At 47.3% G+C, this 27,743-nt stretch overlaps 1 protein-coding gene and 1 long non-coding RNA gene across 2 annotated transcripts in view; one reads left to right on the forward strand and one right to left on the reverse strand.

Annotated features, from left to right (window-relative positions):
• Positions 1 to 26,199, reverse strand: part of PSAP (prosaposin) — a 33,493-nt gene extending 7,294 nt beyond the window's left edge. The window contains exons 1-7 of the mRNA XM_055535144.1: positions 26,068 to 26,199; positions 7,783 to 7,916; positions 5,643 to 5,717; positions 4,961 to 5,086; positions 3,819 to 4,022; positions 3,292 to 3,435; positions 2,111 to 2,167 (exon numbers count right to left, since the gene is read on the reverse strand). Coding sequence (XP_055391119.1) covers positions 2,111 to 2,167; positions 3,292 to 3,435; positions 3,819 to 4,022; positions 4,961 to 5,086; positions 5,643 to 5,717; positions 7,783 to 7,916; positions 26,068 to 26,107 — 780 coding nt within the window. The 5' untranslated portion in view covers positions 26,108 to 26,199. The remainder of the gene's footprint in view (positions 1 to 2,110; positions 2,168 to 3,291; positions 3,436 to 3,818; positions 4,023 to 4,960; positions 5,087 to 5,642; positions 5,718 to 7,782; positions 7,917 to 26,067) is intronic.
• Positions 11,857 to 25,235, forward strand: LOC129619805 (uncharacterized). Its single transcript, XR_008698159.1, has 3 exons — positions 11,857 to 12,481; positions 22,412 to 22,635; positions 24,092 to 25,235. It is a non-coding gene; the product is annotated as an uncharacterized LOC129619805 (long non-coding RNA).
• Positions 26,200 to 27,743: the final 1,544 nt, after the last annotated feature.

The raw sequence follows: 27,743 nt of genomic DNA on the forward strand, positions 1-27,743 counted from the left end.
TTGTCCCTGACACCGAATCGGAACCCTGAGCAGCAAGTCCCCGGAAAGCACCAGTTATGAAGGGCTCGCCTCGCTCAGAAGCCAAGCCCACCTTGCCTGCAAGGCTCTCGCCTCAGGCTGGTGATGAGCAGCCGGGAACAAGACACGGGGCTGCACAAATCAGAGCACCATCTTAGAACATCAAATACACCCAGAGAGGTCACTGAGCCCTGGCCCAGGTCTCAGGGCACTGCCCCCAGGTGGCCAAATGCCAGCCTGGAAGGCTGGTCTGACAATGCAGGCATGCCTCAGTTTGGTGAGCGTCACAGGTTACACAAATTGAAGGTTTGGGGCAACCTTGCTTCAAGCAAGTCTACTGACCCCCCCCGTTACATTTGCTCACTGCATGTCTCTGTGTCATATTTTGGTAATTCTTGCAGTATTTCAAATTTTTTGTCTTACTAGTTAGTTAAGGTGATCTGTGTGATCAATAATCTTTAATGTTACTACTATTACAGGCTTCCATGGTAGTATTTTTTAGCAATAAAGTATTTTTATTTAAGGTATATACATTGTTTCTTTAAACCTAATGCTACTGCATACTTCACAGTGTGGTACAAACGTAACTTTCATATGAAATTTCAAATGAAATTTTTTTGAAAGCCAAAATATCCATTTGACTCACTTTATCCTGATCTGATTCGCTGTACTGCAGTGGTCTGAAACTAAACCTGTGGCGTCTTCAAGGCAAGCCCGCACACCAAAGCCTCGCCCTTTACTCAGCAATCCAGTCTTACTTACCATTCACCTATCTTGAGGGGAAAAAACAGGGATGTGCATGTCTATCTCTTTGGCTCTACGGATGTTCATCATACAGTTTATACTAAGAGCAAACCTGAAAACAACCTCAACACCAGCCATAAGGAATTTTATCTGTACAGTGGAAATATTATGCAGCCATTTAGCAATGGTACATGCAGTATATTTAATGACCAAGACGAGTTTAGACAAAAATGCAAAAATACGGGTAATCATCCCTATTTCCAAATATGTCTACGCAGCATGATTTTTAAAAATAAAAAATATTTTGTTAGCTATGACGAAGCACTTAACTAGACCATGCCACATCAAATGCTTATTTTTTCCTGCTTTAGCAGCATGTCTTTGTATGCAAAAGCCCTTTGCCTTTAAACTATTTTTAGAACAAGGCAGGGTGTGAGTAATATTTCCACAAAAATTCTATTATGCCTGATGGAACCCCTGAGTGGTCAGATCAGGGCCAGAGAGTAACTCACTTAGGCGTTACAGGCCCTAAGGTCTTAACTGCTCAATCCTACTATTACAGTGCAAATATGGGTATCACTATACTCCAATAAAACTACCGGGCCATGGCTTTCTGATCCCTGGTTAGAGAACAAACTGAAGAACTGTAGGCCAATCTCAACGCAGTTAGGAAGTCAGCATGACAGAAAGCAGTATTAAATACAACCCACCCCTCACCCGCTGCGGATCAGATAGATCCTACGAGGCCAGGGCATCTTCCCTGTGTGAGGATGCCTTCAGACCACCCTGCTCTGTACCGTTCCCTGCATGGAGCTAGCTGGCTTCCCTCCACGCAATGGATGTTTTCTGCCTCTAATAGTGGAGGACCACCCCCAACCACCTGGATGTATCGAGCAAGGGCAGCGGTTACGGGCTCAAGCAGCAGCCACGGCCGACACTGCTGCAGGGCGAGGACCAACCGTGGGAGGCGGATTCTCCTCGCTCAGAACTCAGGCTACAACAGAGCAATCCTCAGGCCTGGCCGAGCTACAGAGCAGACTATTCCCATGGGTCCCGGAATGAAGGCCAGATACCGGAAATCTGATGGCCGGCTCACAGACACAGAGGCAAACAAACCACCAGGAAGCCATCACGGCAGTCCCGAGTGTCAGGCTGCTTCCGCCCTTCCCCGGCCCAGGGAACGCAAGGGGGCAGTACTAAACCGTAGGTGGTCAAAGAGGGCTCCTTTTGGTTTAATTCAGTACTCAAAGGTAAAAGAGGGAAAATAAACTGTACAATTTTCAAAATCCTAGAAATCACAGCCTGAGACAAAGAGAAGTGCTAACAAAGAGCTTCCCCCAACACCTACCATATGCATCACCATTTGGATAGCAACTTCCGAATACTGGTTGATGTAGTTCTTGCACTGGAGAGACAGAAACACACTTTGAGTAAAACACTGCTACAACAATATATCAACACGCCAGCCTTTCCAACAGTGTCAACATGCAAATATCAAGGCAGGTTTCCAAGAGCAGAATCCTATCAATGTCTGTTCTGGGCAGCCTTAATAAGACAAAAAAATGGCAAAGTGTTTTGAAAATGTTTTCCAAAGGCCCTTAAAGATAAGGTCCTCCAATCTCCTTTTATGGCCCTTGCTTTCCCCAAGGTCACCCAGCAACTACTCAGGGGCAATTTAGGCTAAGTGTGAGATACACTGATCAATTTGAGATTACTTCCCAAATTCGTTTAACACGTTCTTAGACAGGATTATAAAGTTTAAATCTAGTATAATCCAGTTAAGTTACAATGATTTTCATAAACATCTAGGTATTTCTTGCAGACCCTCTGGTCATGACTGTGAAGTGTCTATAAGTAAGAAAACGGAGAGCGATATAACAGCCCTCAGAGAGGTTAGCCTGGGGAAGCCAACTGACACAGCAAATATACAAAGACTCTTCAATGAGGCTAAGAGTTTCCCAGGTTTAAGTGGACAGGAAGGGACCCTTAGCTTCCAGAGCTCCACCTGGAAAGGTGGCTCTAGAACCCAGACCCGGGAGTCCAGGTCTAACAGAGGTTTAGCTTCCTAGTTGTCAGGCATTAAACAGCATTTGGTTTTAGATGTCAATCTCATGAGTGTGGTTAACGTCAACAGGGTCCAAGAAATAAAACCTTCGTGGAGCTAACAGAATTTCTGAGTCCACAGGACCAACATCCTCCAGAGTTAAAGAAGGGGTGCTGGGTGAGCCTCCTGTCAGCCAGGGGCCTGAGCTTCCCCCAGGGAACCGCCCTGCGGGTGGCAAGAACAGTACAGTTAGAATTATGAACATACGACAGCCCAATCTTTCACACCAGGGTTCTACGTGGTTCTCTTCCTGTTTCTCACACACGTGGCAACTGAGAGAAAAGAAGAAAAATCTCTTCCTCAGGGCCCTTAGGTGGAACCTGAAGTGGTACCCCAGAAGTGAGCTTTCTTGGCTGTCCCACTCCTATCTCCAGAGCCCAGCTCCCTGGCCCAGAACACCCTGCGATGCAGGAGGCAAGGCTCACCATGTCGGACATGCCAGGCCCCAGGCGGTCGCACTCCTCCTTAGCATGGTCCACCAAGGCCTCGACAAAGGTGGAGTTGGTCCTCAGAGCTTCCTGGACGTCGGTTACCATCTGAATGCAGTCCTGGCAGACGTTTCCATTAGCCTAGACAGACAGGGTGGTTAGGCTATACACCCTCCTTAAACAGCTCAGGGTATTAAGACTCCTACATGTTCATACTATAGCACTAGAATTGAGTCCCTAAACAGTTCCTAATGTGCTTTTATAGGCTCTAAAGTGACTAAAGTTTAAAATCATGCGGGCATTTATCACAGTGAAACTTAACAGGAAAGGGGGCGTGTTAAACATCCCAGTTCTTCAGAATCTCCGTGGCTCAACCATCTGAAGGGTGGCTGGGGTAACTGTGGAGTCAGGTGAAGGAATGAGGCCCCGGTTTCAGAACTGTACACACGGCCCCTTCCGTGTCTCAGCTCTGGTTCCACCCCAATCCCAAATGGGGCCCTGGGCAGCCTGGCCCAGCGCCTCACCTTCTTGGGCTGGGGCTTGCTGTGGGAGCCGTCCTGAGGGTACAGGAGGAAGGGGATGTTGGCCATGAAGGGAGCCACCACCTCAGCCATATCCAGCTCCGGGATCTGATTGGACTCGAGCTGTTTCTGGTGATTCAGCTCCGCCAGGTGCTTCTGAAGAGACTCGCACAGGTTGAGAGCGGAGCACACCTCCCCGGGATGGCTCTGGGGGGAAAGAGACCCAAATGGAAACCCTCGCCCCAGAAGCAAACAGGCCACCTGGTGCCTCAGAATTCTCCCTGCTTGACTCACGTGCCCATGCCCAGCTCACAGGCACCTCAAACTAAACCACTCAACCCTCCACAGCTCCATTTTAACAAATGGTGCTACCATCATCCTCCCAGAGGCACGGGCCACAAACCTGGAAGGCACGACTAACTCTCCCCTTGCCTGCAGTCCCGTCCACCAGCAAGTCTAGTCCATTTATCCTCTAAGACAACGTGCAGCTCTCCGCCTCCCCCGCCCGCCTCACATCTCATACCTGACCGTCCCGCCAGCTTCCTCTCTCGCAGCTCCCCATTGGTGGGACCCAGATCAACCCCTCTGAACAAGGATCCTGTCACTTCTCCCGTGACGCCCTCCCAGGACTCCCCACTGCACTGGCAATGCTGGAGCATGACCTGAGGTCTTGTGGTGACCCCTGCTTTCCGCACCAAAACTGTGGTCCCCGCCCAGGACACCCCTGCCCCACTAGAGGTTTTTAGAGTTTTTCCAAATTCATGAATTTGACTCCTTGTTCCTTGCTGAAAACCCAACCTATGACATGTGGTTTATGCATAACAGATACTTACTAAATGAAAGTCCAGCATCCTTACGGCTGACATGAGTTATCAAATCAACACCTGTAACTGTTACACCAGCTTACATTCCCTCAATAATTCTATGAGTTCCCATATTTCCTATACCCTCCCCAACCCTTGAGCATTACAAGCTGAGTGGCCTGCTGTGCCAAAGCCATTCTGGATGTTAAAACTGTAGAAAAGATCTGTTGACAAAATCCTAATCTACCAATGAACTCTCCATCGTGGTCACTGTAACCTGATCTGGAACCTCCCCTGGCTTCAGAGGTGCCCTAAAAAAAGAGGCTCTTCTCCATCACATACCATCTGTCCTTTAATCATGTCCAGGATGACTGGGAGGTATGAGTCGACGATCTCCTTGCAGGAGGCAGACATGTTCGGCTTAGGGAGCCAGTCACAGGTCCTCTCCAAGTACATGAGGATCTCTTGCTAGAGAGGACAGAGGCAAGAGTCAGACCAGAATGGACCTCTTCGCCAATGGACAGAATGCAAGAGGCCCTCCAGCTCCAGCAGCCCTCAGGGAAAAGGACATGGGAGAGGGCTAGTGAGGAGCCGTGGCTCTATTAAACCAATGAGGCAGAAAGCAGACGCGAGCACTATTCAAAACAGAGATGCTCGGACCTGCAGTCTGACAGGCACAGGGAACTCTGAGCAGAAATCGCCAAAAATGAACCTAAAGGTTAACAGCATGTGATACAAACTCCCTGTCAACCAAGGGCATTGAATGCTGAGCTCAGGAGTCAGCAAACTAGCGCCCACGGCTTGTTTTTGTACAGCTGGCGGCTAAGAAAGATTCTTACATTTCTAAAGGACGGGGGTGGGGGGATTATGTGACAGAAACAGTCTGTGGCCCATGGGACAGTTATTTCCCACCTGGGCCTGGACCATTCCCAGTTGGACCCCAGAATCACGGCTCTGTGAGGAACCGATGCACGGCCACAAAGCCGCCACTCACACACGGTCACACACACTGGCGGCGGCCCACCTCGGTGGCGTTGTCTTTCAACAGGTTACCAGCTGCAGTGATGACATCTTTGCATATGTCGCAGGGAAGGGATTTCTAAGAGGAAAGAACACGAGAGAGGTCTGTATTTGTAAGACAAAACTCACTGCACATGGCTGAAAATCACCACGGCCTTCTTTCTCATTCCATCCAGCCAGGGCCACCTCTGACACACCAGCACAGGCCAGTCCCCAACCCAGGTGAGAAGCACCGACACCGCAGGGCAGGATCAGGCGTGGCCGATCACTACTCCGCGCTCCTGTGGGAAGCACAGAGTGCCCCCCACCCCTCGGCGCCTCGCTCAGTGCGCCTGGCGCCAGCCACACTTCATATACCTGCTCACAGCACATCTGTGAGGAAACTGAGGCTCGAAATCTATCAGCTGGAGGGACTTCCACGGTGGTCCAGTGGCTAAGACTCAAAGCTCCCCAATGCAGGGGGGCCTGGGTTTGACCCCTGGTCAGGGCACCACATCCCACATGCCACAACCAAGAATTTGCTCGCGTCCACTGAAGATCCTGCTTGCTGCAACTAAGACCTGGCTAAGTGACGTGAAAGTCACTCAGTCGTATCCAACGCTTTGTGACTGCATGGATTATACAGCCCCTGGAATTCTTCAAGCCAGAATACTGCAGTGGGTAGCCTTTCCCTTCTCCAGGGGATCTTCCCAACCCAGGGATCGAACCCAGTCTCCTGCACTGCAGGCAAATTCTTTTACCAGCTGAACCACAAGGGAAGCCTAAGTAAATAACTATTTTTTAAAACCAACTGGAAATCAGAGTAGCAAAAATCAGAGAAAATTGGTACTCTGGTGCAGAGAAAGGAGGGGAAGGCAGGGAAACAGGCCCAGCCAGACCCTCTGCACATTCACACCAGCGCCACTGCCAGCCCGTCATCTGCTTTCCACCTCCTGGGCCGTGCTGCACACCAGTGGGGGCCACACGTCACTACTGCAGAGCTCAGAGACGGAAAACCTGGCTCCCCTCCGTGGCCCAGGACCATGCAAGGTCTAGCCAGTCCTCAAAGCTTGTGGGGTGTTCCCTTCTGTATGTCAACTGATTCTCGACCCGTGAAGAAGGAACTGACACGTCTCAACTGACACAGGTGAGATAAAGGAACACCTGTGAATTCAGCTGCATTTAGAGAAACTGCCTTGAACCTTCGGACCTAATCAGGCTAATCCCATGCGTGGGGCCACTCAGGCATCCTGAATGAGTGCCCGTGAGGTTCAGATGTCCACAAGACTGCCCTGTCGAGAGAGATCGATCTAAAAAGCTCCCCTCATGACACACTCAACTTCAAAAGAGGAAGCAGTATTAAAAACAAGACTAGAAGCAAATGAGAAACAAAATCTGAAATTTTGGCCACAGATGGCAGGTCAAGAGTGAATTCAGAAACTTAAAGAGCAGTATTATTTAATTAATCCTTCTTCTCTTAGTGAAGTACTAGGAGCCACTGACAAGTTTTAAGACTTCAGGCTCCACAGAGTCAAAGCTGGCTTGTACCATGGGTGGAAGCACTTCCCGGAGTCGGCTGACTCAGCCAGCAGAGCTTGGGCGTCTCCTGAGAAGGTTCAGACTGCGTGCAGTACGCACTTGAGGTTTGTCATCTCAAGAGTTTTCCCACATTAATGTGCTATCTACTTATCACTGCTCAGAGGAAAAATCAGTGGCATCTTTTCCAGGTTGGCTATAACTACAAATGAAATTATCGACAGCTACCAAGCTCTAGGGTCTGAATCAATGATGTGCCTGTTTGAGAGGCAGAGAAAGAAAATACCAAAAGAGGGGGAAAAGATTTTCAAAAGCTTAGCATCGACTTTGATGAGTGACAAGGGCAGAGCTGTACCCATGGGTACAGCCCCGGGAATGGCAGCCACACCTTATCTGGGGCAGAGAGCACAGAGCGGGGCACACGAGGAGGCCTCCTGCCCGTCTGCACATGAAGACATGAGTGACTGGGGGAGGGGGGCCTCCCCACACCAGCCCTCCATCACTCCCTGTGGGTACCCTGCCCCGCCCCCCCAAACAGGTCCTGCCTCCCCAGGGTCATGGGGAGGAGCAAATAAGAGGAGGCAGGAGAGAGCACCGCCCTGAAGGCAGCCGTTGCAGACAACACTCACCACACTCGGCTTGCTCCAGACGGTCTGCAGGCAGTGCTGCACGGCCCCGCAGTCGGCCGCCGTCTTCACATTCTGGCACCACACGGCCGAGCCTCTGGTACATTCCCTCAGGCCCAGGACGGGGCTGGCGAGAGCTGCAAGCAGAACCAGCGTGAGCACGTGGCCCGCTCCCACGAGGCCCGCCTCCCTCGCTGCCCCGGGAATGGGCCCTGGCATTCTGTGGGAACACTCGGCCGCCCCTCCCCAGCCGCAGGAGACGCGAGTCGCAGCTGAGGAGCCGCACTGTCACCTGTGTCCCGGGTGGGGAGGGACTGCCCATCTGGTTCACTGGTTCAGTAACGGTTTTCCTCTACCGCTATTTTTAGCACAGTATCAGGCAACAGACCAGTCATTTTAATCATTATAAACTTCCACGAAGTAAAGAAAGAAATCAAAAAATAAAAGACTGGCAGGTTTAAAAACAAGATTCAAACTTCTACAGAATGAAAACTAGCCAAAGCTTAAAAAACTGTAATGAGACCACCAAGATTCATAGCCTATAAAACAATGGCTCTTGCATTCTCAGTCAATCCTAAAGGAAATTAGTCCTGAATATTCATTGGAAGGACTGATGCTGATATTTTTGGCCACCTGATGCGAAGAACCGACTCATTGGAAAAGACTCTGATGCTGGGAAGGATTGAAGGCAGGAGAAGGGGACGACCAAGGATGCGATGGTTGGATGGCGTCACCGACTCAATGGACATGAGTTTGAGCAAGCTCCAGGAGTTGGTGATGGACAGGGAAGCCTGGCCTGCTGCAGCCCATGGGGTCACAGAGAGTCAGACACGATTAAGCGAATGAACTGAATGTTGTTGTAGTAGACAAGACCCTTTATAAATCAATTGGGTGAGTTTCTGCATATAAACAACAACTAGCAAAAAACAAGACTACATAGCCACTGAGATATCACAAAGTGTATGTGTGCCCACTTGAAACCAGTTGCACGCGTGGAGTTTCATCTATGGTGTAACAAGGCAAGTACTCGCATGGACGTCACAGCCACAGAAAGGGGATTAGCAAAAAATAAAAAGACAGTCACCTGGGACCAAAGAAATGCAGGTTAAAGTGAGAAGGCACCATATGTCTAAATAGCCAAGGGGAGACAAAAACCTTGTCACAAAACAGTGACAAATTTGTGGTAAAAATGCATCATCATAAGGCTGACAGCAGTGTGACTGGTAGGCGTTTCTCAAAATGTATTCATGTATTTTAAGAGCTGGAGAGAAAAATTCCTCTTCAAAAGTCCACTTCTAATAAAACACTGTCGGCAAATACAGTAATTTAACAGGTAAAATCGACACACATAAGTATATATATTAAGTAAAATTTACGATATTAAAAAAAGGCAGATGTAAGCCAAATGGTCAAAAAATCGGGGGAAACTAGTGATATTCTCACCAAAATATGCAGCTGCTAAGTATACTTATAAAGATGACGTATGTCAAACCAAAAAAATTCAAAAAGAATACGAAATTGGGGTTTTACAAAAATCAGAAAATAAAACAATGTGGTTGGCTAAATTATTTAATTCCCAATGGCATGTTGTGTGTGTGTAATTTTTAAACAATACTTTATAAACTGCCTGAGAGCGCTTGTGTGTTTCTTAAAACAGGTCTATGCTGCTGCTGCTAAGTCACTTCAGTCGTGTCCGACTCTGTGCGACCCCATAGACGGCAGCCCACCAGGCTCCCCCGTCCCTGGGATTCTCCAGGCAAGAACACTGGAGTGCGTTGCCATTTCCTTCTCCAATGCATGAAAGTGGAAAGTGAAAGGGAAGTCGCTCAGTCGTGTCCAACTCCTAGCGACCCCATGGACTGCAGCCCACCAGGCTCCTCCGTCCATGGGGTTTTCCAGGCAAGAGTACTGGAGTGGGGTGCCATTGCTATGGTATTCCTTAATTCTGTAACTGAAAAACAGCAAGAAAACTCTCACATTCACACCTCACTAGGAAACTACAGGTTATATCAGGCTGCACGTAGATGGACGATCGCCCAGGGGTCAAATTCCAGCATATATCATAACAGGGCTGAACTAACTTCTATTGCAAACAGAAAACATTTGGTGGGGGTCTCGGAAGAAAACCCCAGAGCCGTGAAACAAACAGATTTAGCACCTCAGGCATCATGCTGCTTCACCCAGTAAACCGAGAGGACACGGCAAATTCTACAGACACCTCTGTCTCTCACACCCACCCTCCCACCATGGGCTACGCACAATGAGGGTGGCAGGCGCTCTCCCTCCAGAAGGACGGAAATGCCATTGCTGAAACACTTTACTAGCATTCAAGTCTGGTTATAGTTCCACAAACTATTCATGCAAAGATGGGAGTCGCACATTACCAGAAAGCTCAAGTCAGATGACGTGCGCCCCTTCAGACACCAACAAACAAATTCCCAACCTGCTGCCCAGATTACAGCCCTCTCTGACCTTTCGGAGCAAAAACATCACAACCCGCAACCAGTTCATGAGCTTAACAGAACTGGCCACATGCCAAAAGCTGTTGGTCTGGTTTGGTCTCTGTGGGAAGACACGTGCCAGGTTCACAACAGCACCACACTCCCCAGACAGTGAACCCTAACAGAGCCTGAGGGGCTGGGCCCTCAGCTGCGGGGGGGAGGGCGGAGCCGGCCGAGTCACGAGGTAAGGGCTCTGAGCGGTGAGGGGGCCACAGAGACAGCCCCAGACCGGGGGCTACCACTGGCACCTCCCACGCTCCTCCCAGGCACTGGTCTCGGGGTTCTCCTGAACGGTACCCACGAAGACACACTGCCTGCTTCCATCTCCACACACGGAACGCAGATTACCAACAGGAGCCTGCAAAATGAGTCTCTGCACAAAGGAACACAGAGTGGTACAGAGAAGCAGAAGGATGGGCCTCAGCGGATAAAAGCAGGGCCAGTGAACAGCACCGCCTGCACAGGGCCTGACCACCATTCTCCATCCTTACAAACACACAGTCCCGGACAACTTTCATCCGACTCTCCCAGCTAGGAACTGACGGAAATCCATCAGGTTTCAGGAACACGATGCACCATCGCAGGCCCAGGCAGCAAGAATGCTTTGTAACTTGTTTACTCCCTTAGGAACGTGAAGCAGTAACCACCTGCTCTAAAGACTTTGCTACTTGTTCTGGCCAAGCCATTCTAAATTTAAAAAGTAGCCCCTTTTATCTGATATTGGTCAAGCTACCAAGAACCCAAGGTCATTTCCCAATTCCAACAGTTACTGAGTAGTAACAAGCCTGCACCTCAGAACTAGAGATAAAAGATGCAAGGTAGCCCATCTGGTAGACCTAGGAGGTCACCCAATCCACACCTAAGAGACTTCATGGGCACTGAGAAGTGAAAACTGAAGTCCCAGCTCCTAGAAATTCAGTTCTTAGCCAGACATCCCCATTTACCTCCAACCTAAAGCCAGATTTACAAAGGTGCATATTATTAAGATGGCCTGTGGTGGGATTTCCTAAGATGACCTAAAACAACTGTGTTTTCTCAGGTTGGTAACGAGGCTCAAACAAGCCTGGTAATGCCAGCGAGCTACCTGCTGAGGTTCGGAGCTTATTCCAGGAGCTGGTCTCCTGGAACCAAACAGTGGGTCAGAACAAGTTCCGGACACAGATCCTTTCCCCAGAAAATGCTCTTGTACACAAAACCCTCACACCCCTTTCAAGGGGCTCTCAACAGCTGTGCAGAGACCAAGCTCTAGCGGTAAGCGTGGTTTTTCTCCACAGAAATGGGAGAACAACTAAGATGAAGATGTAATCATTAGCCCCACTAAGACAAGCACAGGGCCCTTGGGTGGGAGATCAAGGTGAAGACAGACAGACTCCTGGACCCCAGAGCAGAAGGGACAGACACTGCAGTGCAGGCCTGGGAGCAGCAAGGAGGATGCCAAACTGCCTGGGGCGGCCAGGGGCGGCTTCTTCCAAACTGAAAATGAAGTGGCACCTGAAAGACTATCTAAGGAGAGATGGGGGGGGGGGGGGCGGGAGGTGGTGGTGGTGCAGGGGGCGTGGAGTGGGGAGCAGTGCTCTTTATAAAGGCACAGCACCGGGCTCTCTCTTTTCAGGAGCCGGGCTGCAGCAGACCTCAGGCCCACTGGGAAGGGCCCCAGCTGGCACTCCGCCCTTGTGATGGGTCCTGTGGGTGACAGCACACGCTAGTGTCTCCAGGTGGGATGTGGGAGAAGCGAGAGGGAGGTGGGAGATCCGGATGACGGGCACCTAATGGAGCGCAAGGCTCCACCCAGAAAGACCAAGCAGGGAGCGGGGCAGCAAGGAGTGAAGGGGACAGCTGGACAAATAAAACCCTCTGGGTTAGGTTTCAATCTGAAGTCTGTGCAACCGGAAGAGAGAACAGAGCAGCAAGAGCCAACAGCACGAGGACGGAGGTGGGGGAGGACCCGGGGGCACCGGCAGGCAGAGCACGGGTGTGTGCCTACTTCCTGGGACAGTGAGGGGCGCGCAGGTGGGAAGGTGAGGCCCCTGGGAGACTGGAGGCGTTCTGCTGGGAAACGGAAGGTTTCCAGGACATGCACAGTTACCGTCACAGGCCAAGGACACCTTCCACCTCGGACACGGGGGCAGACCTGCTCTGGGCGGTGGGTCCAGACCCCAGCGCAGTGGGGAGAGGTGAAGGGAAGCAGACCGCAGCTCAAGGTAAGAAACACTAACATCCACAGGACGTAAAAAGGCAGTGGGTTGGCTCATTACATGATGACCTTGCCAAGAGCAGGAGCAACCAAGCAGAGGAAATGCCCAACCTGTGAGGGATTCTGTGTAAGAGGGATCCTGAGTGGTGAGCGGGGGGGACCTCTAGGGGCTTCAAGTCTTCACTCTCATAATAACGAGGCAAATGACATTCAGCATTTACACATAACCAATGTTGAAATTACCCTAAACTACTTTCTTAGGTGTTATTTCTCAAAACATGTTCCCAGCAAAGCTTTCATCTCTATTTTGATCTTCCCACACTGCCCCCAAATACCAACTTCCTTCTCTGAGGCAATAGGCTGAACTCGAAGAAAGTTCTTAGAATGTCTGCCTGACCCCCTGGAGATTTCTGATTTAAGTCAGTCATAGTAAGCAGAATCACTGCTCAGGGTGAGGCAAGCACCATACTTCTTAGTTCAAGGGCCTGGCATTCGAGCCCTCGGTGACAAGCACTGGTGGGCTGAAGTCAGACAAACAATGGCCTCAGAGTCACTGAACACCACAGGCAAGTTTCATTTTATTAGAACAGGGTTTTGGTTTTGTTTTTAAAGACTTCAATTGTTATTCCCTTAGGAAAGGGGTGGGTGCTCTATTCCCTTTTTACTCCCCAGGCTTAGAAGAAAATAAGCAGATGTGTTCTAAACCACTCCACATGTAAGTCATCAAAGATGGGCTGCAATGGAATTCTACCGTCTTGAGAACAGTTGCCATGAGCCGATCAGCCACGGGCTTTGCTTGTGGCAGCTTCAGACTCTGGCCAAAAATCCTGTAAGCCTGGGGGGGCAGCGGTGAGAGCTGACCACAACCATGTACATTTCAGGTGCTCTCATGACGACTCCTTAAGTGAGAAGGAACTAAATCCCGAGTTTAGAGTGAGGCTTCTAAAGCGACGTATCCACCGTCTAAGTTAAAACGTGGTTTACTGAAAAGAAAATAAGATCTGCCTGCAAGACCTGTCCAAATGACCTCAAGCAAACCATTATCCTTCTGAGTTTGTTTTTCATGTGTTTAGTGAGGATTTTACTGGGTTGTTTTGAGAAACACGATGACAAAACTATGCACTTTCAACTGCCAGAGTACTACTCTCTCAACCATCATTCCTTACCATCATCTCTCTGGAATCTTAATTTATCTACATTATCCCCTACCAGACTGGCTCTGAAATCAGTGAAGGTTCAGATCATGGCTCTATTACTTCCAGTCACATGACTTGTCAGAACTTTAGTCTTCCAATCTGCAGAATGGGCCTTTTACGAGTACCTACTTCAAGGGATTTGTAAAAATTAATCTATTTGTAAAACAAAGTTAGTGCAGTGCTGGCAAGCTATGAAAGTCCAACGAGCACCATTACTATTTCCATCCATAGCAGTAACCAGATCTTTCTCAGGTCCTGCCCAGAACAAGCATTCCACAAATAGCTGAATCAAGGCTGTTCAATTTGCTTTCTCTACATTTAATCAGGCCATTAAATGGCACCTCAATGAACTGGAGAGCTGCACCCCAACAACCTCAGAAGTTGCTGGTTGCTAAATTAAGACCCAGAAATCAGAAGGAGAGTGAAGCACGGGCTATACTGTTAATGAGCCCAGGAGCAGAAACTGCGTATCTAGGAATTAAACAAGCCCTGCATGAACGAAAACGAGAGGTGCCCAGCAAGATACCAGTAAGAGCACCAGCGAAATGCTTTCTGCAATTCATATAACTGCAGCTACAGGCTGATTGCCCTCCAATCCCAAGAAAGCTGCCACTGTTCAAAATATTTTTGGAACCCACCTTTTTAAAAAACCCTTTCAAAACCTCTCCTTTTCTGGAAGGGCAGGAAGCAGTGTGGCAGCATGATCACTGCCCTGGTGATCAGGGGTAGACAGACCTGAAGAAACCCCTGCTCTGCTGTCTATGATAGCCAAGCCTCGGACAACTCACTAATGGCACAATACCTGCAAAATATGGAAAGTAAGAGTGCCCTCTTCTCGGGAATTCTGGGAAGACTAATGGGAAGGGAGAGAGAGCACTGACAGTGCCGAGTACCTAAGCAGCTCGGCTGATGACAAACCAGCTTGTTATTAACGGTGAACCTGGGGGATGACAAAGGGAGGTGGGCACATCCTAATTTTTATGTTTTGGCATAAATTAACCTTTTTTTCATGTTACCTTTAAAATCAGGGAAAAAACTGTTAAATCTTACAACCTGTTATAGGGAACAATTATTGCCCAGTGTGGCAAAGACCACAAGTTGCCCCCTGTATCTATTCTCCACCCGTTTCAAAGGGACAGAACTACAAATTCTTGGCTACATATAAGGCTGCCAAAATTAAAAGCCACATTTCCCAGTTCCCCTTTTAGCAAGATCTGGCCATGAAACCACATTCTGGCTGATGGGGTGGATGTTAGCAGAGGTTACTGAACTTTTAAAGACAAATGTGATAGCAGGAACTCTGGCAGCCAGGATGGGCCACAAAGAAAGGGGCTAAACTTCAAGGATGCTGAACACTGCTGCTGCTGCTGCTAAGTCGCTTCAGTCGTGTCCGACTCTGTGCGACCCCATAGACGGCAGCCCACCAGGCTCCCCCGTCCCTGGGATTCTCCAGGCAAGAACACTGGAGTGGGTTGCCCTTTCCTTCTCCAATGCATGAAAGGGAAAAGTGAAAGTGAAGTTGCTCAGTCACGTCCGACCCATAACGACACCATGGACTGCGGCCTACCAGGCTCCTCCCTCCATGGGATTTTCCAGGCAAGAGTACTGGAGTGGGGTGCCATTGCCTTCTCCGATGCTGAACATTAACCCAAAAGAATGTGGGTGTCTGAATTCTTTTGGAAATAGAAACACTATACCAGCCCTAGACTGCCTGGCTCCTGAACTTACTATGATAGATAAGAACAGTTCAATAATATTTAAGCCATCATTATTCTAGGTCTCTGTTGCCTGCAGTCAACTGGCGGCTAACTTTAATAACAGCTTAATCATCTACCTCACTCAACAAAATAGTCTCCAAATGACAAGTCTTTACTAAGGCTTAACTTCATTAAGGATATTTAAATATCTATGTACACAACATAATTGACAGAAGATTTTCAAAAACAACCTGAGAATGAAGTGGGTAATTATTCCTAGAATGTGTATTTTATGCCCTATTGGTTACAACAATCAGTCTTATTATTTTAGCCATATAAAACCTTTTCTTTTTAAATATTTCCGGTAACATAAGCTAAATACTGTTCAAATGAGATTATAAAAAAAGAGGGGGGGGGGAGTGTTACAAAAAATGCAAGCAGCATCCCTGTTATCAATAATCAGAACACTCAGCACACATTCCACAGGGCAGTGGATCTGATGCCTGGGTAATGCACTGCCATGGCAACAAGCAGGTTGCTAGGAAACCAAGAGAGATGAACCCCAGGAGGGGCAGCATCTACCTCGGGTCCCCCGCATTCAGACATTTCTCAGGAGAATTTGTGCACTTAGATTCCCTAAGAGCAAGGAGATAATACAATGCAATCAGCACTGACTACTCGATCAAACAGCTGGTGTCACAAATACCTTCGGTGGCAAAGAACATTTGTCTCTTCTTTATAGGATCTTGCTTTTGGAGAACATTCCACAGAGCTGAATAAAAACACTGCCCATTTAATCATTCAGAATGGCATTAGCTAAGAGGCAGCCTGCCTTGATCTGGAGGAAATAAGGTCCAAATATTCCTCTTATCACAAAAGAAATCTGTGGCAATAAAGCCTTCAAGCTCCCTAGGCTGACATCCCATTACCTCTGGCCCAGATAAGCTATTATTTCTTTTTTTTTCTCTACATAGTTTATTTTTTATTATTACTTTATTATTATTTTTTTTTTACTTTAAAATATTGTATTGGTTTTGCCATACATCAACTGTTTCTTAAGACAAAGGTTCTTTCTTTCCTGTTTCTCCTCTCCCGCTACTGCCATGCTTCTAAATTTTCCTCTTAAGCCAGATCATTCTAGGAAGAAATTAATCCACGTGAAGAAAGCTTAGGCACACGGCCCTGTATGGTCACACACACTGAGGGGCAAGGTGATCTTAAGATTGTAAAAGAACGATTCAACTTGGCATAATTAATTTGGGGAAAAGAAATTCCTATCTCCTTCATTCAAGAGCATTCCAGTCCTAACACAACACTGTAAATCAACTATACTCCAATAAAGAGATTAAAAAAAAAAAAAAACAAGAGCACTCTAGTCCAATATAAACTAATAGCAAAACCTCTTCCAACATGTCAACCTATTAGGTTAATGATCAGAGATGAACTTAAATCACCTTAGGTAAGATTATGCCACAGGGCCAGACAGGACTGCCTAACATCCACGTGGATGGGTATCGGCAGAAGTCAAAAATGCATGTCTGCGTGGCCCAGGGTACAGCCCAGGAGTCAATTCAGCCAGCAGCCAGTCCAGGCTCTACCCTATCCCTGCTTATCAGCCAGGTGGTCTCAGCACCCCTGAAGAAGAAAATATTCTTGAAAAAAAAAATAAAGATTTTCATGCAAACTCCACTAATAAGGAGTGTTCTGGGCTTATCCCACATTGATTATTAACTAAAAAGTTCCAGGGACTTCCCTGGTGGTCCAGTGGCTAAGACTCCATGCTACCAATGCAGGGGGCCTGGGTTCGATCCCTGGTCGGGGAACTAGATTCCACACGCTGCAACTGAGAGTTCGCTTGCCTCCACTAAAGACCCTGTGGGCTGCAACTAGGACCTGGCGCAGCCAAATAAATTAAATTAAATGTAAAATAAAACAGAAGTTTCAGACATGTGTGTGTCTACAAGTTTCACTTACTTAACACTTAAAAAGAATACCACCTTCACTGAAAATGCCGAAATCTAAAATTCAGACCACAGCATGGATGAGGGCAGGACACGACAATTCCCCCAGCATTCTGATTTAGTTGCTCTAACCTGTGAGGGCTCTTGTGAGGATAAAATGGATTTTAAGCAAAAAGCTCCTAGAAGAGAGCTGGGCACACGGTGAACTCTCGAGAAGGGTCACCTACCCTGACACCTGCAGTCCCTGCAAATCAGCTACACCAGTGGTTCACACTCCAAGGATGGTCTATGGAACCCTGAGGGCCTTAAAGATTCTTTCAGAGGGTCCGTGAGGTCACAATTCTCATAAGAGTAATATGAGATGCCAGTTGCCTTTTTCACTCATTCACCCACAAAGCAGCAGTGGAATTTTTCCGGAAATATGTGACATGTGACAGTGCAAAGAATGAATGCAGAAGCAACTGAAAGTCCAGCCAGATGTTAAAAAGACTGCAAAACTGTAAAAGAAACTGTTTCCTTCCCTAAGTATGTTTATGTTTAGGAAAAGAGCTATTTTTCATTAAAATCACAGTATTTTGACATGTAATGGATTTATTTTTTTAAGCATTATTTTTAAAATTTTGTCGATTTATAAGATGGTAAATATCAACAGATATAATCCACATGAAGAAAAGTTCTTTGGGGGTCACAGGGATCCTGAGACCAAAAAGTTGGAGAACCACTGCATTAAAACATGTATTAACAATCAAGCTCTGGAACCAAAAGGAGGAGAAATAACTTCCAGAAATTATCAGGGCCACCAGCGGTATCTAAGTCATCTTAGGCTCTGGTGTCCCTACTCCCTACACAAAACCCTCTCCAGCAAGCTTGGGAGATAAAGGACACGCAGTTTCTAGTCTGGACACAAACTGGTATTAAAAGCCAACAGCTGACCTGAATCCAAAGTCAGTCTTGATTTGGAAACTCCTAAACACGATGTCTCAAAATTAGTTTCAGTTAATAAAAGAAAACGCTTTGTTTAATCGTGACAAAGACTTGGTACTACCAGCATTTAGGTTTACTGAGCTGACGTCTACTTTCTATGCCTCACACCACAGTCCAGCAGTGCTGAGAACCTATTAGGTGCTGAGCACTGTTATGCATGCTGCAGACCCAGTAAGTGACCATGACAACAAATAAAAACACCTCACGTGATGCCAGGCAGAGCTGAGCGTTATGAAGAAACATGAAGCCAAGGAAAAGCAAGATGGGGGCAGGATGGCACAGCCATTTCAGACAGAGCAGTGGACAACAGCTAAGCAGAGATGATTATCTAAAAAGGGAGATGTCCCAGACTGGTAGAACACAAACGCAGAATTCTGAGCAACAGTAACTCAGCAGCCCTGACCGGACAGGAGAGGGAGAAGAACCCTTCAAAGTATGTGAGGACCAGAAGACGTGACCATGCAGAATCAACTGCAGGTTTTCCTCCTACACGACCCTCCAGTGTCAGCACCTGCACAGGTAGGACAGCAGCCCAGCATGGCTGTCAAAGGAGTTTTGTTTTGGCTTTTATCTTTTACTTTTTTTTACTGTAATAAGTGACATCACTAAGACTGGCCAAAAGAACTTTCTATAACATCTCCTGTCGTGTAAAGAATTACCTTTCGAAAGCAGTAACTATCCAAAATATGAATTATGGATAATTCAATTTTAAAATTTAGAAGTGTCATTAGAATCCATCTCACTTTTTCTGGGACACAGATGTCCATCAACAGGTTTAACTAAATCGAAACATCTATACAATAAAATACGCTGCAGCTACTTTTTTAAACAGCTGGGAGGCAGAAAGTGATTAAGAAGACAGGATAACTGAAGTGCAATGTGGTACTCTGGATCCACTCTTGGAACAAAAACACGAGCTTAGTGGCAAAACTGGTAAAATCCAAATAAAGTGTGCAGTCTGCATGCGTGCTCAATTGTCTCCAACTCTGCGGCCGCATGGACTGTAGCCCACCAGGCTCCTCTGTCCATGAGATTTTCCAGACAGGAAGACTGGAGGGGGCTGCCATTTCCTCCCCTGGGAGCTCTTCCTGACCCAGGGATTGAAACCGAGTCTCCGGCATTGGCAGGCAGATTCTTTACCACTGAGCCACCTGGGACACCCATGCAGTCCAGTTAACAGTTTAATTTCTCACTTCTAACAAGTGTACAGTGATCACACAAGACGGTAACAGCAGGGCACACAGGGTGAAGGGTATACAGAAACTCACTGTACTAGCTTTGCAACTTTTCTGTAAATCTAAGATTATTCCAAAATTTGAAAAAAATTTTAGAAAGGTAAGTAATATAGATTTGTAATTAGCATGAATAACCTCTAAAGATATAAAGAGAAATGCAAATGAAAAATCCACCTCCTTTTTTTTCTATTATGGCAGAATTTCAAGTTTGACACCAAATGTTAATAACGTAACTAAAAACTACATATTCTGTGGGAACAGAAATTCCTAAATCATTTTAAAAAGTAATTCAGCAATTTCTAATTAAGATGAAAATAGATACTGTCCAACTCTTTATGATCCCATAGACTCTAGCCTGCCAGGCGCCTCTGTCCATGAAATTCTCTGGGCAAGAATACTGGAAGCCCAGATGTAACAACTACAACTCAGCAATTCTGTTTCTAGGTGTATCCTGTATAGAAGTGTCTATTCATGTGCACAGCACTTATTTACAGCAAAAAAATAAAACTGGAATAATCTGAATGTCTAGCAACAGAATGGAGAATAAGTATCATATAAATGGAATACTGTACTGTAGTGCAAATGAATGAAACAGACCTAAATTTTCAAAATGAACCTCACTAGCAAAAAAAAAACCCAAGAATACATATTATTTATAAAATGTTTAAAATATCCCGAACAATACTACTCATACCTGCTGAAGATCACACTTACATGCATGAAAGTATATAGACAGACCTGCAGGGGGATGATAAACACCAAGCCCAGGAAGGCAGTTATCTATGGAAGGAGGTGGGCTGTTCTGTATCTTAACTAGGGGATTAGAACTGTGGTGCTGGAGTGGACTCTTGAGAGTCCCTTGGACTTCAAGGAGATCCTAAAGGAAACCAGTCAATCCTAAAGGAAATTGACCCTGAATATTCATTGGAAGGACTGATGCTGAAGCTGAAGCTCCAGTACTTGGGCCACCTGATGCAAAAAGCTGACTCGCTGGAAAAGATCCTGATGCCAGGGAAGACTGAAGGCAGGAGCAGAAAGGGATGACACAGGATGACATGGTTGGATGGCGTCACTGACTCAATGGACGTGAGTTTGAGCAAACTCTGAGAGATGGTGAAGGACAGGAGTGCAGTGAAGGACAGGAGTGCAGAAGTCCGTGGGTCACAAACAGTCGGATACAACTTAGTGACTCAACAACAACAAATATACATGGGTCTTCATTATAATCACTCTTCTACTTTTCTGGATGTCCAGGATGCTCCATGATTGAAAAAAAAAAAAAAAAAGAGCAAGGAGCAAACAGTGTAATATGTGTTTGTGTTAAAAAGAAAAACAGAAGGGGAATTATACACCCAGTCACCTGTAGGTGACCAGGGAGGTTCCTAAAGAAGCTGGTACCAGGCTGCCTCTGGGAAGGGCCCGAGGGTGGGGGTGGGGGTGGGGGGAAGGAGGGAGACAGGCTTTTTACTCTCTGCCCTGTTACCATAATGTAACTTGTTTGTGATGTGCAGTTTTTACCCAGTTAGTTCACCTCCACCGATGGATAGGGAACCAGACTTGGGGGTGAGAGGTCGCAGAGGGGGTGTGGAACAGGCTCTGGGACCATGGTTAGTGACGATGGGCCTAGACTCTGAGCAGTCAGGTTACCGGGAGCCAACCTGATCTGCTGGGCTGCTCTGTTAAAGACTGATGTATAAACTGAGAGTCTGGCTGCCCAGCCAAACTCCTTCCCACCTCCGTCCTAATGGCTGACTACCTACGCTGGTTTGTTTTCTGACCCAGTAATTATGACCAACACAGACATTTACAAGTCAATGTAATTTTGTTTGTTGTTCAATTTACAACATCTTTTGAAATGAAAGAAGGCACGAGACATCACAAAATGAAGGGCTGAGAGGGTTCGCTGTGCCGGCAGAACAAGGACATTACCAAACACACACTGCTTCTATATATGGTGTGACAACAAAGCTTACCTGTGCCCTGTCATTCAGTAAGCTATGAAAGCATCACTACAGCCCAGTTACATAGGAATGACTATCAATCCTACTTTACAGATGAGGAAGCAGTTTAAGAAAACTGCTCAGGGTCATACAGTCAGTGGCGTGATTAGTTAAAACTTCAGTTCCACAGTATCATCTCACTCCCATATTAAAGAATTACAAATTCCACAAGAAAACATGAAATTTGGACAGATTATTCTTCAGCGCACAGGCCATTACCCAAGGTCACAATTCAGGGGTTATTTTCTGGAACTTCAAGAAACAGAAGTAAAGGAATGAGTGCTTTTGCCAACAGTCAAATTCTTCATGCCAATCACTACAGTATTTACCATCAGTTTTTAAATGATTAAAAAATAATAATAATAATAATAAGGCAAGAAAAATCCAGACCCTCCATCCAGGAGGAAGACCAAATCATGGGTGTCAGGACCAAGGCTTAGAATGCCCATGCTGGAAGACTGCCTCCAGAAGCTGCAGCGCACACCAGCCCAACGAGGCAAGGTCTTGGTCTTGAGAACGTCCCATGCCTTACTAGGTGCTTTCCCCAGCCAGCAGTTCCCTGTTCACCCTTCCTCTTCCCAATCCAGTCAAGCCACAGCCCGGCCATTCCATGGTTTCACATCTCAAGAAAATGTAGGAGCAAGTTCCCCTTCCTCATCTAGAAAAACTCAGACCACCTGATCCAATACACTTCAGCTATTGTAGGTGGCACTGGATACACCTTGTCAAATGCAATTAAACAGCACTTACTCAATCCTTGATTGGCTAATACAAATAACCCCTTCACGATTATATTCATATTACTATGAATGTTGATTTTGACTAAAAACTGATAAACAGGGAAACTGTCCAAATTCCTGACAGGTGAGAACTGGAATTGGCTTCCCTGGTGGCTCAGACGGTAAAGAATCTGCCTACACTACAGGAGACCCAGGTTCAATCCCTGGGCCAGGAAGATCCCTTGGAGAAGAGAATAGCTACCCAATCCAGTATTCTTGCTTGGAGAATCCCATAGGCAGAAGAAACCGGCATCGAGGTCCCAAAGAGTTGGACACAACTGAGCGACTAACACTTTCACTTTCTGACAGGTGAGAACCGAAACTGGTGATATTCAGCAGGCATGCCATAATCATGTCTTGCATCTTATAAATGGGTTCCCAGGTGGTTCAGTGGCAATCTGCCTACTAAAATGCAGGCGATGCGAGTTCAATCCCTGGGTCGGGAAGACCCCCTGGAGGAGGAAATGGCAGCCCACTCCAGTATCCACGCTGGGAAAATCCCACGGTCAGAGGAGCCTGGTGGGCTATAGTCTGTGGCGTCACCGAGAGTCAGATTTGACTGAGCATGCATGCACACAACATCTTAATAAAAATAAGCTGTCACAGGACTTCCCTGGTGGTCCAGCGGTTAAGAATCCACCTGCCAATGCAGGGGACATGGGTTCAATCCCTGGCCTGGGTACTAAGATCCCACATTCCGTGGGGAAACTAAGCCCATGAGCCACAACTACTGAGCCCTCACACACCTAGAGCCCGTGCTCCACTACAATGAGAAGCCCCCACACTGCACTACAGAAAGCGAGCACAGCAACGATGACCCAGCAAAGCCAACAATAAAGAAAAAAGATTTTTAGAGCAGCTATCAAACGAATATAAGTTTGTACATAATACATTCTAGCATCCCTAGGGGAGAAAGCACTGGAGACCCACTCCAGTACTCTTGCCTGGAAACTCCCATGGACGGAGGAGCCCGAAGGCCGCGGTCCATGGGGTCGCTAAGAGTTGGACACGACTGAGCGACTTCACTTTCACTTTTCACTTTCATGCACCGGAGAAGGAAATGGCAACCCACTCCAGTGTTCTTGCCTGGAGAATCCCAGGGACGGGGGAGCCTGGTGGGCTGCTGTCTAGGGGGTCGCATAGTCGGACACGACTGAAGCGACTTAGCAGCAGCAGCATCCCTAGAGAGCTACTTGCCTCAGCTGGGCAAACTGTTCAACTGGCTAGCCTCTACACAAGTGCCAGTAACAGGCAGCTAAGCTTTAGGGAATATGTACCACCTCCCAGACACCAAGCCACAGGTCTTATACTTTTCACCTCATTAACGCTGTGCCTGCCTTTCTCCACTAGAAGAATCACCCAACAGTATATCCTCACTATATGATCCCATGTATAAAAAGCTCAAAAACAGCAGTTGGGTTTTTACATCGACAGTGCTAGAAGCTAACCAAGTGGTTTCCTTTGGGACAAGTTAGAGAGAGACGGGGAGGCACAGGGGCTTCTGGAGAGGGCTCGTTCACAGGCAGTAATAACTCAATTTGTACACTTAAAATGTGCGTGTTTTCTGTGTGTAAATTACAGCCCAGTATATTTGTAAAGAATTAAGCAGTTCATGTTGATGGAAGGACAGACAAAGAGCAAGCACTGTCAGGAGTCCTGGGTTCTGATTCTGACTTCCCCAGTAAATGGCCTACGGTTTGGGGGAGTCATTTCTGGGGGTCTCGGTATCTTCATTCCTGAGCAGTCAGAGCCATTTCTTTTCCAGGTGGAGAAAAAGGACAAGGAACAGGATGATTGGAAAAGTAACTCAAAAGCAAACGTCTCTACCACCAGGACATCACTGAAACACAAAGCAGAAAGCCTCTGCAGATCCAGAATGACACGCTGTCAGGAAGCAAATGATGGCTGCCATCACCAGGCACCTCCATTAACAAGCTCAACATCAACCCTAAACATTTTTTATCTTTTCAAAAGCCAACACTGAGGCCAGAACTGTCAAAGCAAGCAGGCATTCACACATTGTGTTCAGAGTATGAATCAGTGAAGGTGCTCAGTCGTGTCCGACTCTTTGTGACCGCATGGACTGTAGCCTACCAGGCTCCTCCATCCATGGAATTTTCCAGGCAAGACTACTGGAGTGGGTTGCCATTTCCTTCTCCAGTTCAGAGCATGACCTTGCCGAAATCCTGAAGGCTGGGCAGCAAGGTTAGAGCACATTATTACACACTCCTATCTCCCAAGTGCTCTGGGAAGAAGGTGTCTAGGTTAACTGTCTGGTTAGCCACACTCCCATGTATATTGTACCAGAGGAGGACATTTCCTCTTTGTGTGGTGTGATTCAGAACCCCTAAGGGTCTTGTGAGGAGTGACTCACTGCCAGTAAGAAAAACTGGATACTGAAAAACGAAATAATTGCTCTCAACCAGGATAGATAAATTAGAGACTACAGACCATGGAATAACAAGCAGTATCAACCCCAGCAAGAAAAAGTTTCTTCAGTGATTATAAACCAAAAATCTTTATAAACTGATCGCCTTTCATAATCCACAAATAATACAAGGTTAGGAGCTTTGTTTAAGGTTAAGACACATTCCTGGAAGTTGCTGAAAGCTAACATGAGGAAAAACACCTTAAATCTATCTCACCTATAAATAACTTATTTCTTTGATTTTTCCATCAACTGTCATCCATTCTGTTATGGTTTGATTTAAATTTGGATTGCTGCACAAGTTAAAATGGAAGCGAGCCCTTAAATTACAGTTCACCAGAAACAGAGACTGAGAATGGCTGTAAAGACCCGATTTATTTCCCTCAGTGGGCTATTATCTGAAAGCACCTCTCTGTATTTAAATTAAACTCTGGCTCTATTTATCTCACTCCGTGCCCTTTGTCATGATGATTTAAATGAGGTTAAGATGTGAAGACAAAGGCTGAGGGTGTGGGGAGGGCATAGGGCCCTTTCTAATTCCAGGAAGGCAGTGCAGCTAGTTCTCAAGCCCGGCCCTGTAGAGATTTTAACAACCTTTAGTACTACTTCAGGACGATTAGTGGGTGTAAGAATACTGCTGTGTAGCGCCAACTTCACAGGTACCTACATTTTCACCAACATAAAGGCCACTGCCAAAGCCGGCCAATGGCCATGCAAGATGAAAGGAGAGCTCCATTGCAAACAACAAAATCCTCATATCATCTTCGAGATATAGGGTGAAGAGTAAACATGGATACAAAGATAAGCATCAACTCAGAAGATACATAATACTTCTGTGCTTCCTGCAACTTTAATATTTTTAAAAACTGGGGCAAGAGAGGCCAAGGGCCGAAGTCTGTCCAGAAGTTGAGGCTCCAGTCCATCTCGATCACGTGCGCCCAGCAGAAGCAGAACACAGCTGCTGGAGGGGGTCATCCTACTAGCCCACCCCGAGAGCAGGACAGAGTTTAAGGGAAGGCCCCGGTGAGCCCCAGCCACGCCCACTTAAGCCCTGAGGGAGACGCTACTTCCTCTGCCCCACCCGCCGGACCCCAGACCCTTAGCAACCAGGTTTCCAACGGCCTCCCGCAGCCCTTCCGCCGCCCAGCAGCTGCCAGGCGCTGCGCACGCGCCTGCGCAGTGCGCGCGCCCCGCCAATCCCTACGGAGAGCGGAGGAGCGAGGCCCGGTACAGCCGGCTCCAGGACGAGCGGGCCGTGTTCTGTGGGGGACCCCTACCCCAGGCTGGTGGGGGGGGCGGTTCTCAGGGCTTACCCCCGCCGAGGAGGCTGGCCAGGACGAAGAACGAGTACATGGCGCCACCGGAGTCCGCAGTCTGCAATGCAGAGCGTCAGCTGATTCTCGGCGAATATAAACCTGCTCCGCCCCAGAGCCGCCCACTGCGCAAGCGCAAGATCAATCCCCGCCGGGCGGGTCCGAATTCCCCGCCCCGCCCCCCCGCCGCAGCCTGACTCAGCGCCACATAGGGCGCCTGCGCGGAGGGGAGGCGGGGCGGGGCGGAAAGAGGGAGGGGTCATCAGAAAAGAATACATAATTGAAGACGTGAGGGATTATTTATATAAAATATCTTTCAAGCCTCACCTGTTTGCTCTGACGTGCCATTTTCTGTTATTAGGGCCATTTTTCAGCCGAGAATTGAAAAGGTTATCTATTTTTCCTAAGCTCTCACAGTCAGAACTCAAACTCACCACCTGACCCGAAGCTAAATTGACATTCATGGTATTTAAGTGGCTGGGCTAGCCCGTAGCTTCATTCTGGTCCCTGATTTTCCCTCTTCACATCTCACATCCACCATCCCTTCTCCCTATGACTCACAGACCGGTTTTTCCAATATTAGATATGTAGGGTTTCATGGCAGGTCTCAGATGTGCCACTTTGGCATGTGAGTCTTTCGCCCATCCAACATGTTAGTTTAAGAAATGCCATACAGTGGTTTTCTATTTCATTTTTCCCCTCTTAGGTCTTAAACTATCTTTGACTAGCGACTGTCATCATGTCAACAAAGTAAAACATGGTTGGCTGATTGAGAATTGATACTGGGTGGAAGATCCCCTGGAGGAGGGCATGACAACTGACTCCAGTATTCTGGCCTGGAGAATTCCATGGACAGGGGAGCCTGGTGGGCTACAGTCCATGGGTAGCAAAGGGTCAGACTGGACTGAAGCAATTTAGCACACGCACATACAATGGGTAATAAGGGGCTTCCCAGGTGGCACAGTGGTAAAGAATCTGCCTGCCAATGCAGGAGATGCAAGAGATGCAGGTTCTATCCCTGGGTTGGGAAGATCCCCCGGAGTAGGAAATGGCAACCGACTCCAGTATTTTTGCCAGGACAATTCCATGGACAGAGGAGCCTGGTGGGCTACAGTCCATGGGGTCGCAAAGAGTCAGACACGACTGAGCACGCAGACACTTGTCTTTCGCATCAAAGGCAGTGGAGACCCTGTGGACTTAAGAGAAATTACTGCTTCTCCCTTAACTACCTAGAAGAATTTAAATTGGAAATTTAAAAAAATAAATTGGGAATTTTTTCCCAGAGAGTTATTACCAGGGACACATTTTATCTACATGACCTCCATCTATATGGCAGGGCAGATCCCTAATTACCAAAAAATCTGCTCTTATCTGCCTATGGGTGACCCTCCTGTCCTTGGAAGCCCCAGGTCCCTACTCTATTCCTTATCTCAAAATGGGGTATATATCTCATTTTACCTCTCTGTCTCTGACTTGCTCCTGTTTGTGGGATTCCTGAACATATGAAATTAAATTTTACTTTCTGTTAATCTGCCTTACATCATTTTAATTATCTGACCAATCAAAAAGAACCAAAGAAGGGAAGGGAAAATTTCCCCTTCCCAACAAACACACTCCATCCCAAGGCCCTACTAAGGTCTGTCCTGGAGGAGGAAAGGGACTGAGGAGCAAGATGG

The sequence above is a fragment of the Bubalus kerabau genome, chromosome 1, assembly GCF_029407905.1.
Source record: "Bubalus kerabau isolate K-KA32 ecotype Philippines breed swamp buffalo chromosome 1, PCC_UOA_SB_1v2, whole genome shotgun sequence".
NCBI classification, from domain to species: domain Eukaryota; kingdom Metazoa; phylum Chordata; class Mammalia; order Artiodactyla; family Bovidae; genus Bubalus; species Bubalus kerabau.